This window comes from Pseudonaja textilis, chromosome 1 (assembly GCF_049901715.1).
Source record: "Pseudonaja textilis isolate UNSWEBS1 chromosome 1, rPseTex1.2, whole genome shotgun sequence".
Lineage (NCBI taxonomy): Eukaryota > Metazoa > Chordata > Lepidosauria > Squamata > Elapidae > Pseudonaja > Pseudonaja textilis.
In genome coordinates, this window is record NC_141990.1 from 330,368,918 (window position 1) to 330,383,663 (window position 14,746).

At 43.1% G+C, this 14,746-nt stretch overlaps 1 protein-coding gene across 1 annotated transcript; it reads right to left on the reverse strand.

Annotated features, from left to right (window-relative positions):
• Positions 1-971: 971 nt before the first annotated feature.
• DDA1 (DET1 and DDB1 associated 1) lies at positions 972-14,266 on the reverse strand. Its single transcript, XM_026698920.2, has 5 exons — positions 14,200-14,266; positions 12,471-12,551; positions 8,885-8,936; positions 2,378-2,439; positions 972-2,044 (listed from the first exon to the last, which is right to left on the reverse strand). Exons 1-5 carry the CDS (start codon positions 14,200-14,202, stop codon positions 1,934-1,936), a joined length of 309 nt encoding a protein of 102 aa, XP_026554705.1. The 5' UTR covers positions 14,203-14,266; the 3' UTR covers positions 972-1,933.
• Between the last annotated feature and the right edge of the window lie 480 nt (positions 14,267-14,746).

The window sequence follows — 14,746 nt, forward strand, 5'->3', positions numbered from 1 at the left end:
CCTCTGGCTTATATGAATAAACCGTTATATCTAATTCACCTAATCCACACATCCTTCATACATACATTCTTCACTCCTTTTTTTTTTACAACTATCCCTAAACCAAGTCAATCTGCTTTGATGCCCAGACATGACATTGATGCAAAAAGACCAAGGGTGAGGTCACACAGCTTGCTTACTGAGCCAAAGGATATTGGCCAAGTATCACTTCTGTAACGAGCATACCAGTTACTAAAACAGCCAGTCCACTATTTTATTTGCCTGAGAAATCAGAAATAGTTTTCATTTGTTAGTTAGGTTCCCAATTGACTTAAGGACAGGTGACCATAGTGAGAGGCTGCCAATCAGAAGATATGACTGTAGCCCAACTGACAATTACTTAGAATAAGGCAGCTCATGTCGCCTTGGCTTAAAATGTTAAAACACTTCAAAATTAAGCACTTCACTGCACAAAAGTGGGGTAGGCAACCTTTCTGCTTTCAAATCTATGTTCCTTCTGGATAAACTGTTGTGGGCCATGTAACAGGATGAATGGTTGGGTCCAGAGCTTTTTTTTTTTAATTAAAAAAAGTGGGGACTAAAAGTGCGCAGAATTATTTATAAGGTTAAAATGTTTTGGTCGTACAGATATTCCAACCTTAGAATGAGTATTCTGCCTTGTACCAATCCTACCAAGAGCATTCCAACTTCAAATCAGATTTAGGATCAATTTCAAAATCAAGGCAATGACCTTGAAACGTTTTGCAAACATCTGACAGACACACATTCTCTGACACGCACACTTCTCTCTTTCAAGCAGCAGGCTGCAAGAAAGGACGCTGACCCCTTACCAGGGATCTGATTTCTTGCACGAGGGGTTTGCAACTAATCTCGGAACTGCAGGCAGCTCCAGAAAGCCATGTTGCTGGCCCTTGGCCTAGAGTTTCCAACAAGAGTTTTTTTTCTTTTTTAAAACAAGAACTCGTCGAAAGTGGTGAGAAATATCCCGCTTTATTCTACTTGAAAAGTTGCACAGAACTGGTCCGTCCAAAGAGTGGTACCAAAGAGATGCCGGGAAGCCCAAGTGGGTTTTTGTTTGCTATCTACGACCCGATGTGCTAATGAGTTTCCCAGGGTGAGAGGGGAGCCAGAGGGTGGGGAGGAGGAGGACAGGCCAGAGAAGGTAACATGATAACACAACATTTGCCAGCAAAATGGGTACAATCTCCACTAGAGATCATCAGCTGAAGAGAGACCACCACAAACAACCTGACCCCACCTCTCACTGTTGCTGGAATATAGAAAATGGTATGCAGGAAGGAATATGCCCAGAGAAGGATGGGTAAGAAATAAGCATTCTGACCCCAGCCCCCACCTTACGAGTTCCTCCTGTTATCGAAACAATGGTAAGTCATGACACACCAGTAGTTGTACAGTAATTGTGAGATGGAAATTCTTGATAGTATGAACAGAGGAGACAATGCGGAGGGCGTGCCATCAGCATGAACTGAGCTCCTTCTTCAGAAAGCAGCTCCTTTCTCCAAAAAAAAGGGGGGGGAGGGGGTAGCCACAAAAGTGGATTTTTTTTTTCATGTTTTTTTTAAAAAAGCACTGATCACAGATTAAACATCATTACTTTCCGATTGGTTCTGAACTTGAGAGAGTGCGAGAGCGCGCACGCATAAATAATAAAAAAAAATGGAAAAAGAAACCTCCCTCCCGGACCCCAAAAATAAATACATTGGCTTCTACTAAGTCAGAAGTGGTATAGGCTGCACGACGGAGGGCAGGAGGAAGAGACGGGGAAGGCAGAGGGCTGACGGAAGTGTGCGTGAGTGTGTATGTACATGTGCGTGCCTGTGTACACACTGAAAGACACACAGAAAAAAATAAAAAAAATAAAACCCACACAGGAAGCGCCTGTAAATTTTAACACAGAAGACTGGAGAGAATTTTAAGTGTCCTCATTCATATCTTGGCTGTCTGTCCGGGCAATTTTGCGAGGTGGGGCAGAGTTTTCACCTTCTATTTCCACTTGCTCAGGATCTCTTTTCTTTGCTGCATTCTAACAGGAGGGGGGGGGGAAGACAAGAAAAATTAGATTGGTTTGACTCCCTCTCACTTCAAGCCTCCCAATCTTTGCTCAGAGTTTTTGAAATTGGATTCTCTCCCAAAGCAAACATCAGATATCAATTTTGCTTCCAGTAGATTTCCAATAGTGCAAACAAGCAAGCAAAACATGGTACGCTAGAAGTTGCTTATTAATTATCCCAAATGGGATTTCACTAGAGATACGGATCTATAAGTCGTTTTTAACCCGCTATCCTCCCTGTACATTTTCTAACATGCATACACACTAAGAATGGTACTTGACAACAATTCTCACAAAAACCCCTACCTTTTTGTCCCACTGCTGATGTAAGTAACGCAAGAGTATATTTGTCTTTTCTGTGACAATTACTGTGGAAGAAAGACAAGAAAAAAAATGATCAGTACAGAATGAAACAAATCCACAAGGAAGCATTGCAAGGTTCTGGACTCCACTGACTGTAGTATTATGTGGGGCAGAGGTTGCTTGCTTGGAGCTTAAACCAAGCACAGAGAAGGGCTGTCACTCAGCAGGGGAACTCCACATCTCACATGTAGAAAGGCACAGGTTCGATCCCTGGAGATCATCTCTCCAGCCCCCCAAAAGCAAGAAAATTATTTCCACGGGATCTCATGGAACTTGTGGCAATCAGGGAAGGTGCAATTCTGACTACAGAACAACCGGTTCCATCAGAAGTAGAGGCGCCATTAGTCTTATTCAAGACCAAATAATGAAAATACAGGTAATCCTCAACTTACAACCATTCATTTAGTGACCGATATTACAATGGCACTGAAAAAAGTGATTTAATGAAAAAAGTGATTAATGATCAGTCCTTGCACCTAATAATCATTGCGGCATCCCCACAGTCACTTGATCAGAATTCAAGCACCTAACAAACTGGCAATGCAGTTGTGATGGTTGCAGCGTCCTGTGGTCACGTGATCAGCATTTATAATCGTCCCAGCTGGCTTTGGACTACCTGTAATAAAACCACTCTTCTATCGGGAAGAGTAGCCCCCTCCACTAGACGCTCTTAGGATAAGGCATGGAAATTCTACTCTAATTCTCACATTTCTCTTCCCGCTCTTCTCCTCTTTTGTATTAGGCCTATTAAATATTGCAGACTTTTGTCTTTTCATAGCTTCACGGCATGTAAAAAGTCAGCATTTTTCTGTCCACATAAATCAGCAGCAGCATATAATCCCTGTTACAGGGGTTAAGGGTTTGGGCTAGAAATCAGGAGTTTGGTCCTTCCCTAAGCATGGGCGATTTGGGCGAGCCATTCTTTCAGCCCAACCCACCTTGCAGAAAGAAAGAAAGAAAGAAAGAAAGGAAGGAAGGAAGGAAGGAAGGAAGGAAGGAAGGAAGGAAGGAAGGAAGGAAGGAAGGAAGGAAGGAAGGAAGGAAAGAAGGAAAGGAAGGAAGAAAGGAAGGAAGGAAAGAAATAAAAAGAATGAATGAAAGAAAGAAAGAAAGAAAGAAAGAAAGAAAGAAAGAAAGAAAGAAAGAAAGAAAGAAAGAGGGGAGGGGGGAGGGAGGGAGGGAGGAAAGGAGCAGCACTTCATACATTCCCTTGAGTTTTACAAAAAAATAGCAATAGAAATAGCCGTTAGACTTAGATACTGCTTCACAGGTCTTTCCAGCCCTCTCTAAGCAGTTTACAGAGCCAGCCTATTGCCCCCAACAATCTGGGTCCTCATTTTACCTACCTCAAAAGGATGGAACCTTGAGTCCAGTAAGATTCGAACTGTCAAATTGCTGGTAGCTGGCAGTCAGCAGAAGTAGCCTGCAGTACTGCTGTCTAACCACTGTGCCACCATGGCTCTTAGGCAAAATATAAATCTCTGAATTTAAATCAAAGCTCCTTCTCTCTAGTCCCACTGGTTGTTTATCAACCAGATGTCTTGGCAAGAAGTGCATAGACAAAGGCATACAATAAAATACCTTGCCTACTGTTTGTCCCCAACACCTGGCCTATCATAACCCTGTGCATTTGCACCTCCCATGTGGGGAGGAGGGGAAGCTTCAAAACAATTCAGGCAAGGATGTTGACACTACCACTCGATATTCAAGGCAGCTGAGAATCAGATGACCAAGAATCCCGACCTGCTGCCTGCCACATTCTCCCATGGACCACAGCTGTCTTCTCTCACTTGTAGCTCTCTTTGTTGCCGAGATTATTTATATATATATTTATATATATATATAAATAAACTGACCAATCCAAGCTAATTCTGAGATTGTATCCTATATATTTGAAACGACTTCAAGATTGAAATGCTCTGATTATATAGGACTTACAACTGTTCATTTAGTGACCGTCCAAAATTGCAATGGCACTGAAAAAAGTGTCTTATGACCATCACAGCATACCCATGGTCACATGATCAAAATTTGGGCAGTGGGCAACGGACATGCATTTACAACAGTTTGCAGTGTGACAGGATCATGCAATGACCACCTGCGGCCTTTCCGTCAGGCTTCTGACAAGCAAAGTCAATGGGGAGAAGCTGGATTCACATAATGACTAAGTGATTCACACAAGTGTGGCAAAGCAGATCCTAAAAATCAGGTGTGACTCACTTAACAACCGCCCTGCATAGCAATAGAAATTCTAGTGCCAATTGAGGTCGTTAAGTTGCGGACTCCCTGTGAAGTATTTTGCCTATCTCTTGTCATTCCCCTTGTACAGACAGTCCTCAACTTACGACCACAACGGACTCCAAAAGTTCTATTGCTAAGTGAAACATTTGTTAAATGAGTTTTCTTGCCACTGTTGTTAAGTGGATCACTGCAGTTAATAAATTAATAACATGGTGGTTAAGTGAAAATTGGTTTCCCCATTGACTTTGCTTCTCAGAAGGTTGAAAAAGGGAATCACACGATTCCTGAACCCTGCAACCATCATAAAATACCTCAGTTGCCAAGCACCTGAATTTCGATCATGTGACCATGAGGATGCTACAATGGTTGTGGGAAAAACAGTCATAAGTCACTTTTTTTCAGTGAGGTCGTTGAGGATTACCTCAGTGGTGGCTAACCTTTGTTGGCTCCCCTGCTGATAATTGTGCACGCGCTCTCACATGCCAGAACCTAGAAGACAATGCGTGCTGGCGCCCCCATGCTCCCTGCGCATACCTGCATGACCCCCCACGCGACACACATCTCTGCACATGCGCGTGAGATTCCCCCTGCACGTTGCGTGTATCTGTGCATGTGCACATATCTCCTGCGCACCCCTGCCCCCGCGCATGCTCACCAGATACCCAACTATCAGCTGTCAGGTGGCGGCAGCACGCACGCATGCACAGTGGGGCCCTTCTGGGTGAGCTCGTGTGCTGGCAGAAGTGGCTCTGTGTGCTGCTTCCCAGCATGCATGCCATAGGTTCGCTAACACGGGACTACCTGTGTTCCCACTCAGAGCCCAGCTGTTAGGATGATAGGATGAGAATGCTATTCTCAACAGTCCTCTTCTGTGTTGTAGATGCAGCCTGTTCCCTGGTTTGCTCGAGAATAAGTTTCAAAACAGGGCAGGAGAAGAGTTAAGGGTAGAGACGGCATAATGCTCCGTCCAAATACAACCCAAGACTTGCAATGGCACATTTACGATTATGGCTTCAAAACAGTTCTTCCTGCCTCCACTGCATAAAGCAATTGCCTGGCAGAAATTGAAAAATAGGCCTTCACGGTCAAATTGGAACTGGAAGCTGGCCAAGGTTTCTAAGGCAATTTGAGGATAAAAAAACACTACGATCCTTAATATTGTATTTGCTGCATGGCTTGTCGAAATGTCCAGATCGTTCTCTTATCCAAATAAGGCCTTTGTGGAGTCGTACAGAGATAGCCTTGAAGCAAGGACATGGCAGCTATTAGAAAAAATATAAGCTTACTTGAAAAGACAAGAGAGGTGAGAAAGAAATTCAAGACTGGCTCACTCTCTCTCTTAGGTATAAGAGGGAAGGAAGGAGAAACACCGGTAAGCTTTTGTGTCTTTATGTGCGAATCGGTCTTGACTCCTGGTGACCGCCTAGATAAGGCCCTTGAGTTTTCTTGGCAAGAAGAAGAGGTTTGCCATTGTCTGCTTGTTTGGGCTGAGAGAGATGACTGGGCCAAAGTCACCCAGCTGGTTTGTGCCTAATGACTAGAACTCACAATCTATCGGTTTCTAGCTTGGTGCACTAACCACTACTAGACCAAGGGTCTTCAAACTTGACAGTGTTACGACTTGTGGACTTCAACTCCCAGAATTCCTCCTCCAGTCACGTTAGATCGGGAATTGTGGGAGTTGAAGTCCACACATCTTAAAAGTTGCCAAGGTTGGAGACCCCTGCACTAGACCAACCTAGCTCTTCTGTTATTCAATCGGTAACTGACAGTGAACAATCAACTGAAATCGAAATTATCCACTACTCTTGGTCCACCCGCTTTTCTATTATTATAGCCTATATATCAACGCAGTTGAGACACATACATACAAACCAGTATTTCCTGTGGTGTCTATTTCCTTCAAAGTCTACTTTGAAGAGCTGACACATGTTTTCAGGTGATGTCTCACCCTATAGACAAAAGCCTCAAAAATATATAATCTGTGCCTGAGTTTCAAGATGCAGGAAGTACCTGTCGCAATAGAGCAACAAGTGTGGCAAAGAGTCATAACCAAACCCCCGGTCCATGGACCAGCACTGGGCTGCAGCATGCCAGAAACCAGGCAGAGGAAACAAGCCAAGCCCTATCCGCAGGATGCAGGGAGCAACTAGTTATGGATGGCCCATGCCTGAACCAAATGACAAAAGGGTTTTAGATACCTCAATCTTTGTATCTTGCAAATGCAGACTAAAAATGCACTTGTGCTGGGTAGAATTGCTGCAGGAGAGTGGGGGAGTAAGAGAAAGAGGTATGCTGCGGATCCCATATTTTAAGTATTTTAACTTATTGCAACCTGCTGCGAAATCTTTTCAGTTGGGCAAGCTGTAAAAACTGGGCTATAATTATGTATCAAATCACTTGACATACAATTGGGGAGGGGGTGGCAGGTGGACAACACATGGATGCTTGGGAAAACCAATGGGGCTCACCAACCCAGGTGTGCTCATCCTGTAAAATTACTCCAAAATGCCTGCAGGTTTTATTTTGGGTAATTGAAGTTGATCCTAAATGTTTCGGCAGAACTTCTCATAGTGAGATAGAACGTGCAGATTTGAAGCAAAATATTTTTTTTTTTTTCATTTCATTTCCTGCACATCCCTAATCCAGATGAACCGGATCAAAAAAGGGTTACAAGGACGATCAGAGGATTGGAAATTAAGTTTCATGAAAGGAGATTGAAGGAAATTGTTATGTTTCGCCTTCGGAAAGAAATGGAAAAGGTAAATGAGAAGGTGCCACACAGAATGGATCTGTTTTCTATCACCCCAAAGGGGAAGACAAGGAAGTCAAGGAATTATGGGTGTAAATCGCTGAAATGTTTTTAGGAAATACTTCCTACAAATAAGACCTTAACAACTACTAAACCAATTATTATCAGAACTGCTGAGTGTTTCTTAGGCTCAGCAGCCATTCATTTTGCTTTAATTTGAATGACAGTACTGGACTTGATGAGGATGGCTAAAATGACCACGCCCAAACTGGTGAATTTTTATTTTTATTTTTGTTTTGCTGTGAGAAAGTTCGTCCTGGTGGACATCCATCTTGATATTTTGGCAGCTTTTCAATACCATCAGTGAAAGAATATTTTGTTGGAGCAGCTCTAGGGAGGTAGGATTAAAAAACTGAGTAAGAGGACGTTGGTGTTTTAAAACACAAGGCACAAAGATCAATTAAACACAACCACGCAAGACTTAATTTCATGACAAATGGGATGCAGGACCCCTAGGGTCCATCTTGCTCATCACGTTATTAAACGTCTATACCAGCCAAGAGCTGCATCCAGCCCCCATGTTGAGTCACAACGTTAAATAAAAATCAACTGATTTCTGCATTCTAAAATACAATGTAATATTTTAAAACTGACAGTGCACTCATTTATTTATTTTTTGATAGGGTCTTCATGCTGCAGTCCTTTGACAATACCCCAGCCTAAGTGACGTAGCTTGAAAACACTAGATTAATTTATATGAAGACTAGATAACCCATGACCAGTTGGGTCATCCTTTCAGAGATATTTCCTTACTTAAACAGAAAAACAGAATGGTCAAGGGCAAAAAAAGCAGCGGGAGGAGGAATGATTAACATCCAGGAGGCTTAATGTAGCTGACCAACTTCAATGGACAATCAATGGTGGACTGATCTACCCAGCCTCCAGAGGGCGGGGTGGGGGGCGGGGGGGCTGCACCATGGTGGTTCAGCGGTTATATTGCTGTATTGCAGGCTGACTGTCCATGGTCTGGAGTTAAACTCCCCATTTTATGTATTTCCGATCTTTTACAGCCATGATTGAAAGTTTTTCCATTGCACATATTTAGCTTATGATATCCAAATTCATAAAAAATCATAATAGTTTTTCTAGCAAAGAAATAGTAAGATAAAGCTTCCATACACAATCTAAAACTATCTCATAGTGCTAAATAATAGACTAATGAACTTTATCTCTGTTTTACCTTAATTATGAGCTTGAAGGAAGAATCTACTCTTTCAGTGAAGTTCTACATTAAAAACTGAAGTTTTGATCTGACTCCATATAAAAAGGTACACCACAAGTCACTTACATTTTTAACTGCTGACAAATATAAAATACACAAATTTCCTTTTATACATATACAGCAACTATTTTCCATGGATGGTGGGCAGGAATAACAAAAGCAGGCAGGGACTTACTCTGTTCTGATGGATATTCCCGTGTCGGAAGGTAAACTGAAGGTCTTCTGTTCTGTAAATAATTTTTTTTTTCAAAAATAAAAGAGTTATGCTGTGTGTAAGACACAGTTCAGTCCTCATACTGTTAAGCATTCAAACTGAAATTGTAATTGAATATTTCTTACAAAATAAGAAAAAGATAACTTTCCAAACAGATCATTAGCCATCATGTCCTAATGGAAGCTGACTTAATGCTTATTATTTGCTGGAATTCTCCAATGGATGCAGAATCTGTCAGGTCCCTGTTAGATTCAGAATAGTATTCCTTCACTCCCAAATAGGCATTTAATGCATTTGTAAGATATATATCCCACTTCTCATACAAGCAAGCAAAGACAAAATATATACCACTCTTCTCCCCATCCCTACAATAACTCTGTACAGCAGACTAGGTTAAGAAAATGAATGGCTCAGTTACTTAGTAAGCTTCCATTACTAAGAATGAATAAAAATCTGGGTTCTCTCTGCTTCTAATCCAATATTTTAATCGCCACCAGAGTCTCACAACAGCATTGGACAACCATGGAAGTTAAACAGACTCTGCTTCTAGATCACTGATGGCAAACCTATGACTTATGTATCAAAGGTGACCCTGTTTTGGATGACACCTCAAAATGCACTAAACACCTGGCAGCCATTCTCAAAAGCAGGCCCCATTCTCAAGTGATTTTCGAAGGCTGCACAAGAAGAGGTTGTGCTCTCTTGTGGCTTTCAAAGTGGCTCCAGAGGTCGGGCCATGCTGCCTCCAAAGATTATGTGAGATTGGAGTGTGCTTTCGCACAATTTTCAGAGGCTGCACAGGCCACGGAAGAAGATTTTCGAAAGCCGCTTCAAGAACAAAAGTCTTGTGCAATCTGGAGTTGAGTAGGCTGAAAACAAAGGGGACACCATCTGAGGGTAAGTAAGGCACTTCCTGGGAACCACACACAACAGGACAGTATTTTTTTGTTAAATGAAAATGCAGAGAATGATTTCTCCTTTGTTCAGGGCAGGAGGTAACACACCAGCAGAGTCGGGTTAGGCATTTTCAGAATTTTTGACATACCGACCCTCAAAGTCTGCTATCACTGTTCTAGACCAGGGGTCTCCAACCATGGCCACTTTAAGACTTGTGGACTTCAACTTCCAGAATTCCTCAGCCAGCACTGGCTGAGATTGGAGACCCCCGGTCTAGACAGTTAAAGGTAAGACTTGGCCTGACTCTTGAACAAAGGCATTCATCCGTTTTGTTACATATACAGGTGGTTCTCCACTTACAACCATTCCTTTAGTGACTGTCTGAGGTTACCACAGCACTGAAAGAAGTTATGACTCTTTTTCACACTTAACGACCATTGCAGCATCCCCACGGTCATGTGATCCAAATTCAGACCCTTGGCAACTGGCATGTACTTATGACCTTTGCCCTGTCCCAGGGTCACGAGATCTCCTTTTGTAACATTCTGGCCAGCAAAGTCAACGGGGAAGCCAGATTCACTTAGCAACCGTGTAACTTAATGACTGCATATTTCATTTAACAACTGTGGCAAGAAAAATCGTAACATAAGGCAAAACTCATTTAACAAATGCCTTGCTTAGCAACAGAAATTTGGGGCTTATTCTAGTCGTACTTTGAAGACTACCTTATTTTCTTTCTCACATTTTTCTTTTTTTTAAACCAGTCTAAAGCAGATTGTTTGACAGTGACAACTTGCTTAAAACATTTAACAGTATCTTTCTACTGGAAAGTATTCTGACCTATTGTAGCAATAGCACTTATATATCGCTTCACAGTGCTTTTACAGCCCTCTCTACAGAGTCAGCATATTTCCCTCTACAATCTGGGTCTCCACTTTACTGACTTGGAAAGATGGAAGGCTGAGTCAACCTTGAGCCTGTATCTGGATGGAAAATTCCCAGATTGATAGAAATTTTAGATTTTAGTCTGTGTCAAGTAGTTTTCTTCTGCTATTCCCAATTCTACCTTTGATCAATTCCATTAAAAGTTCTACTTCCATTCACCTATTTTCTAGAGGTATGTAATACTCTTTAGCTCAAGGGTCTTCAAACTTGGCAAGTTTTAAGACTTGTGAACTTCAACTCCCAGAACTCCTGAGCTAACATGACTGGAAAAGGAATTCTGGGAGTTGAAGTCCACAAGTCTTAAAGCGGTCAAGTTTGAAGACCTCCGCTTTAGCTAATGGTTTCCTCTATCCAGTCGTTTCTGGCTCTAGGGGGCGGTGCTCATCCGTTTCTTAGCAGAGGGAACCAATGTTGCCTGAAGACATTTCCATGGTCATGTGGCCAGCATGACTATAGGCCCCACACAGAATGCTGTTGCCTTCCCACCGAAGTGGGACCTATTTATCTACTTGCATTTGCATGCTTTCAAAAGGCTAGATGGGCAGGAGCTGGGGCAAGTAATGGTTGCTCACTCTGTCACCATGATGTTTGGGTCTCAAATCCAGGCTGTCAATTGCTGAGCCGTTGTATTCCCTATGAAACACTTTTTACCCAGTTCTGTTACAAGTAGTCTTCGTTTAGAGACCACAATTGGGACCGGCAACTCGGTCATTAAGCAAAGTGGTCGCTAAATAACCACCACAACCATGCACATTTTCTCAGCTTTCCTTTGCTGCTTTATAGACCTGCAAAGGCCAAAAATGGGAGGATTGATCACAAAGTTACTTTTTCATCTCCACTGTAACTATGAACAACCGCTAAATAAGGCAGTGGCTAACAAGGACTGGATGTAATCGATTACTTACATTTTGTTTTGGGAGGTGTTTTTTTAATGTATTGCAATACGAGACTGTTATAGATTCAGAATTTACAAATATATATAATTTATATAAACATATGGAAAGAAAAAGAAGCCAATATCAAAAAGACTACAGCTATGACAGTTTAATAAGTTAATCTTTTAAAAAACAAATCACAGAATTCTCTCTTATTGTAACAGCCTATCATAGTTACCCCTTGGAAAATGTGGGCGTTTTTAAAAAAAGTATTTACAAAAAGAAACAAAAGGTAACCAGCTATTATTAAAATACCTGTCTTCACTTTCCTATAACACATGTGTTTGATCTGTGAAATTAAATGTTTTAGAGATTTTTCTGCTATCAGCATATACTAGAAACTCTACTCAAGAAAAAGATTAGCCAGAATGCATTAAGAAAACTAATGCAGGGTTTAAACATGAGCATGGATAATTAAGCCTCTGAGACTGATGCGTATTTATTGACCATTTGTGTTGTCCTCAATTGCCATTATCTGATTTTTATGATCTTGTTTATTTGTATTGAGTTTTTTTAACCCTATGTTGACCACTCAGAGTCACTTATGCAAGATAGTCATATGAATCAATTAAATATATAAATAATCCTTGATCTGCATGAAACCTTCAGCCCGCTGAGAATCCAAAAAATGGCCAAATTTTGGAATCAATTTTTGTTTTTTTGCAACAAAGGGATTAAGCTAGGGACCCTTACAGCACTGCTATAAAACTTTTGGCCAACTATGAATGTCATTCTCATGAATTTACAACCAAAGAGACAAAGATACTTACCGATGCTTTGCATACAGAATCTGCATGGAATCGGCTGAAGTTGCTTTTGTTATAAACTGGCAATCCTTTCAGAAAGTCAGCCTAAAAAAAAAAGAAATCCCAATCACAGGCACATAGACTAAATCTCAGGATCTAAAGTAATGCTCCTCTGACACCAGATGGGCCACACCAAATTTTTAGTAGCCAGCAGTGGGTATTTCCCTTTCAAAAAAAGGTACTTTATTTTTTAGCAGTTAACTTTCACAATCTGATTTTTTCAACCTCCCATCTTTATAACACTCCCTAAATAAATCTGACCATATACGACAAACAAGCCACCTGTTTTCATAGGTAACTCTTTTAACTTGCATGGACCCCACTTCATGGTGCTCCAATCTCTCTCCACCATAAGAACAGACAAAGGGAAAAGGGCATATATGGAACATTAATCAAAGCCAGGACCAGCAACCTGTGTCATATTTTTAAAACCTGAGGCTCAAAATGAATCCTCTATCTGAGCTTCCTTAACTGAATAATGTGCCTTACATTGTTTGAATAGTCTAGACCGACAGCCAATAGACTGAGATGCTCCTGAACTGAGCAAGGTTGGATGCCATGGCCTAAATGCCCCTCCCAGTTTTGGGACTGAATTAAGTACAGGTAGCCCTCTGCTGACATTCATTCATTTAATGACAGTTTAAAGTTACGACACTGAAAAAAATGCCTTATGACTGTTTTTCACTCTTACGACCATTGCAGCATCCTCATGATCCCATGATCATAATTCAGACACTTGGCAACTGACCCGTCTTTATGACAGTTTGCAGTATCCCGGGGTCATGTGATTACCTTTGGCGCCCTTCTGACCCGCGAAGCCAATGGGAAAGCCAGATTCACTTAGCGACTGCATTACTAACTTAACAACTGCAGCGATTTGCTTAACAACTGGGGCACGAAAGGTCGCAGAAATGGAGCAAAACTCACTGAGCAAATGTTTCGCTCAACAGCAGACATGTTGGGCTCAATTGAGGTCATAAGCCAAGGACTACCTATACAGCATACCCTAGCAGAGAGTACCAAACCTCCATCCTAGGCACAAGCTCCCCCTCCCCATAGACACCCCAAAAAAGGCTTATCCGGGCAATATTCAAGCCAAGCAAGATCTCTGGATCTTTCCTGATCCAAAGCTGAAATCTAAGCCCGACCCCATTTCCCCGTTTTTTGTTCCCCCGACCCTCCTGGCAATCCCCCCAGCCCCCTCCTTCAGAATCGTCCCATGCCCGCCTGCCTGCCTGCCGCCTAATCCACACCCCGAGGCCCTTCTTCGTTTAACCCCTCCAACGTCCATTTACGGATGGAGGTCACCAGAGGCAGAGCGGAGCTCCCACAGATCCTCCTCTAAGGCCGCCTCCCCAAGGTGGGGGTCCCGGCCAAGTCCCGCACCCCAAATCCCTCGCCGCCGCCCCTCCCCTCCCCGATAAAGGCCCTCCTCCCTGAAAAACCTTCTCAGCGCAGGCCGGGGGTCTCGCTGCCCTCCCTCCCTGTCCGAGAGCCCCGGGCCGGCCCAGCCCCGGCATCACCCCGTTCCTGTCCAGCGCCCGGCGCTCATTGCGCCCGGTTGAAGCCCACCACCCGGCACGCCCCCTCCCCTGGGGAGCCCTGCCTCCTCCCCCTCCTCCCTGAAGGGGAGGGGACACAAAGCCGGTGGAGGGGGACGCTTCCACATCCAGGGCTGGGAGTGCCCACCTACCATTTTCCCCCCACCAGGCACCTCCTCACCAACTTCTCATCTTCCTCCTCCTCCTCCTCCTCTTTCTGGGTTCCCTGCTCGGCGACGCCCATGACGAAGGCCATTGGGCCGCCGATAGCGGAAACGGAGTCCCCATTGGTTCCTGTAGACGTCGCTCTGGAAGAAATGCCCCCCCACCTCTCTCCCGTGAGCTACGGAAGGGGAAAGGGAGAAAAGACGGAAGGAAAACCGCGGATGAGCCGGGCTTCCTCCGTGGCTTCATGGGAAATGTAGTGCGTTCGGGAAAGGGAATCGTGGGTCTCTTTTTTTTTCATAAACCCAACATTTCCCCCCACGTCTTATCAGGGACCTTGTTTGAGATGCATGGGAGTTGTAGTTCAATGTATTTGAAATATACGTTTGGGCAAAACTGGAGGCGCCTTTCACCGCCTTTTCATGCTCGTAAATTTCTAGTGGCGTTTTCCGATGGCTGTTGAAATATATGATATTGATATCTGACTCTACTGATAATACGTTGCGGAGGGCTTGGTAATGGCCAAGATGATTT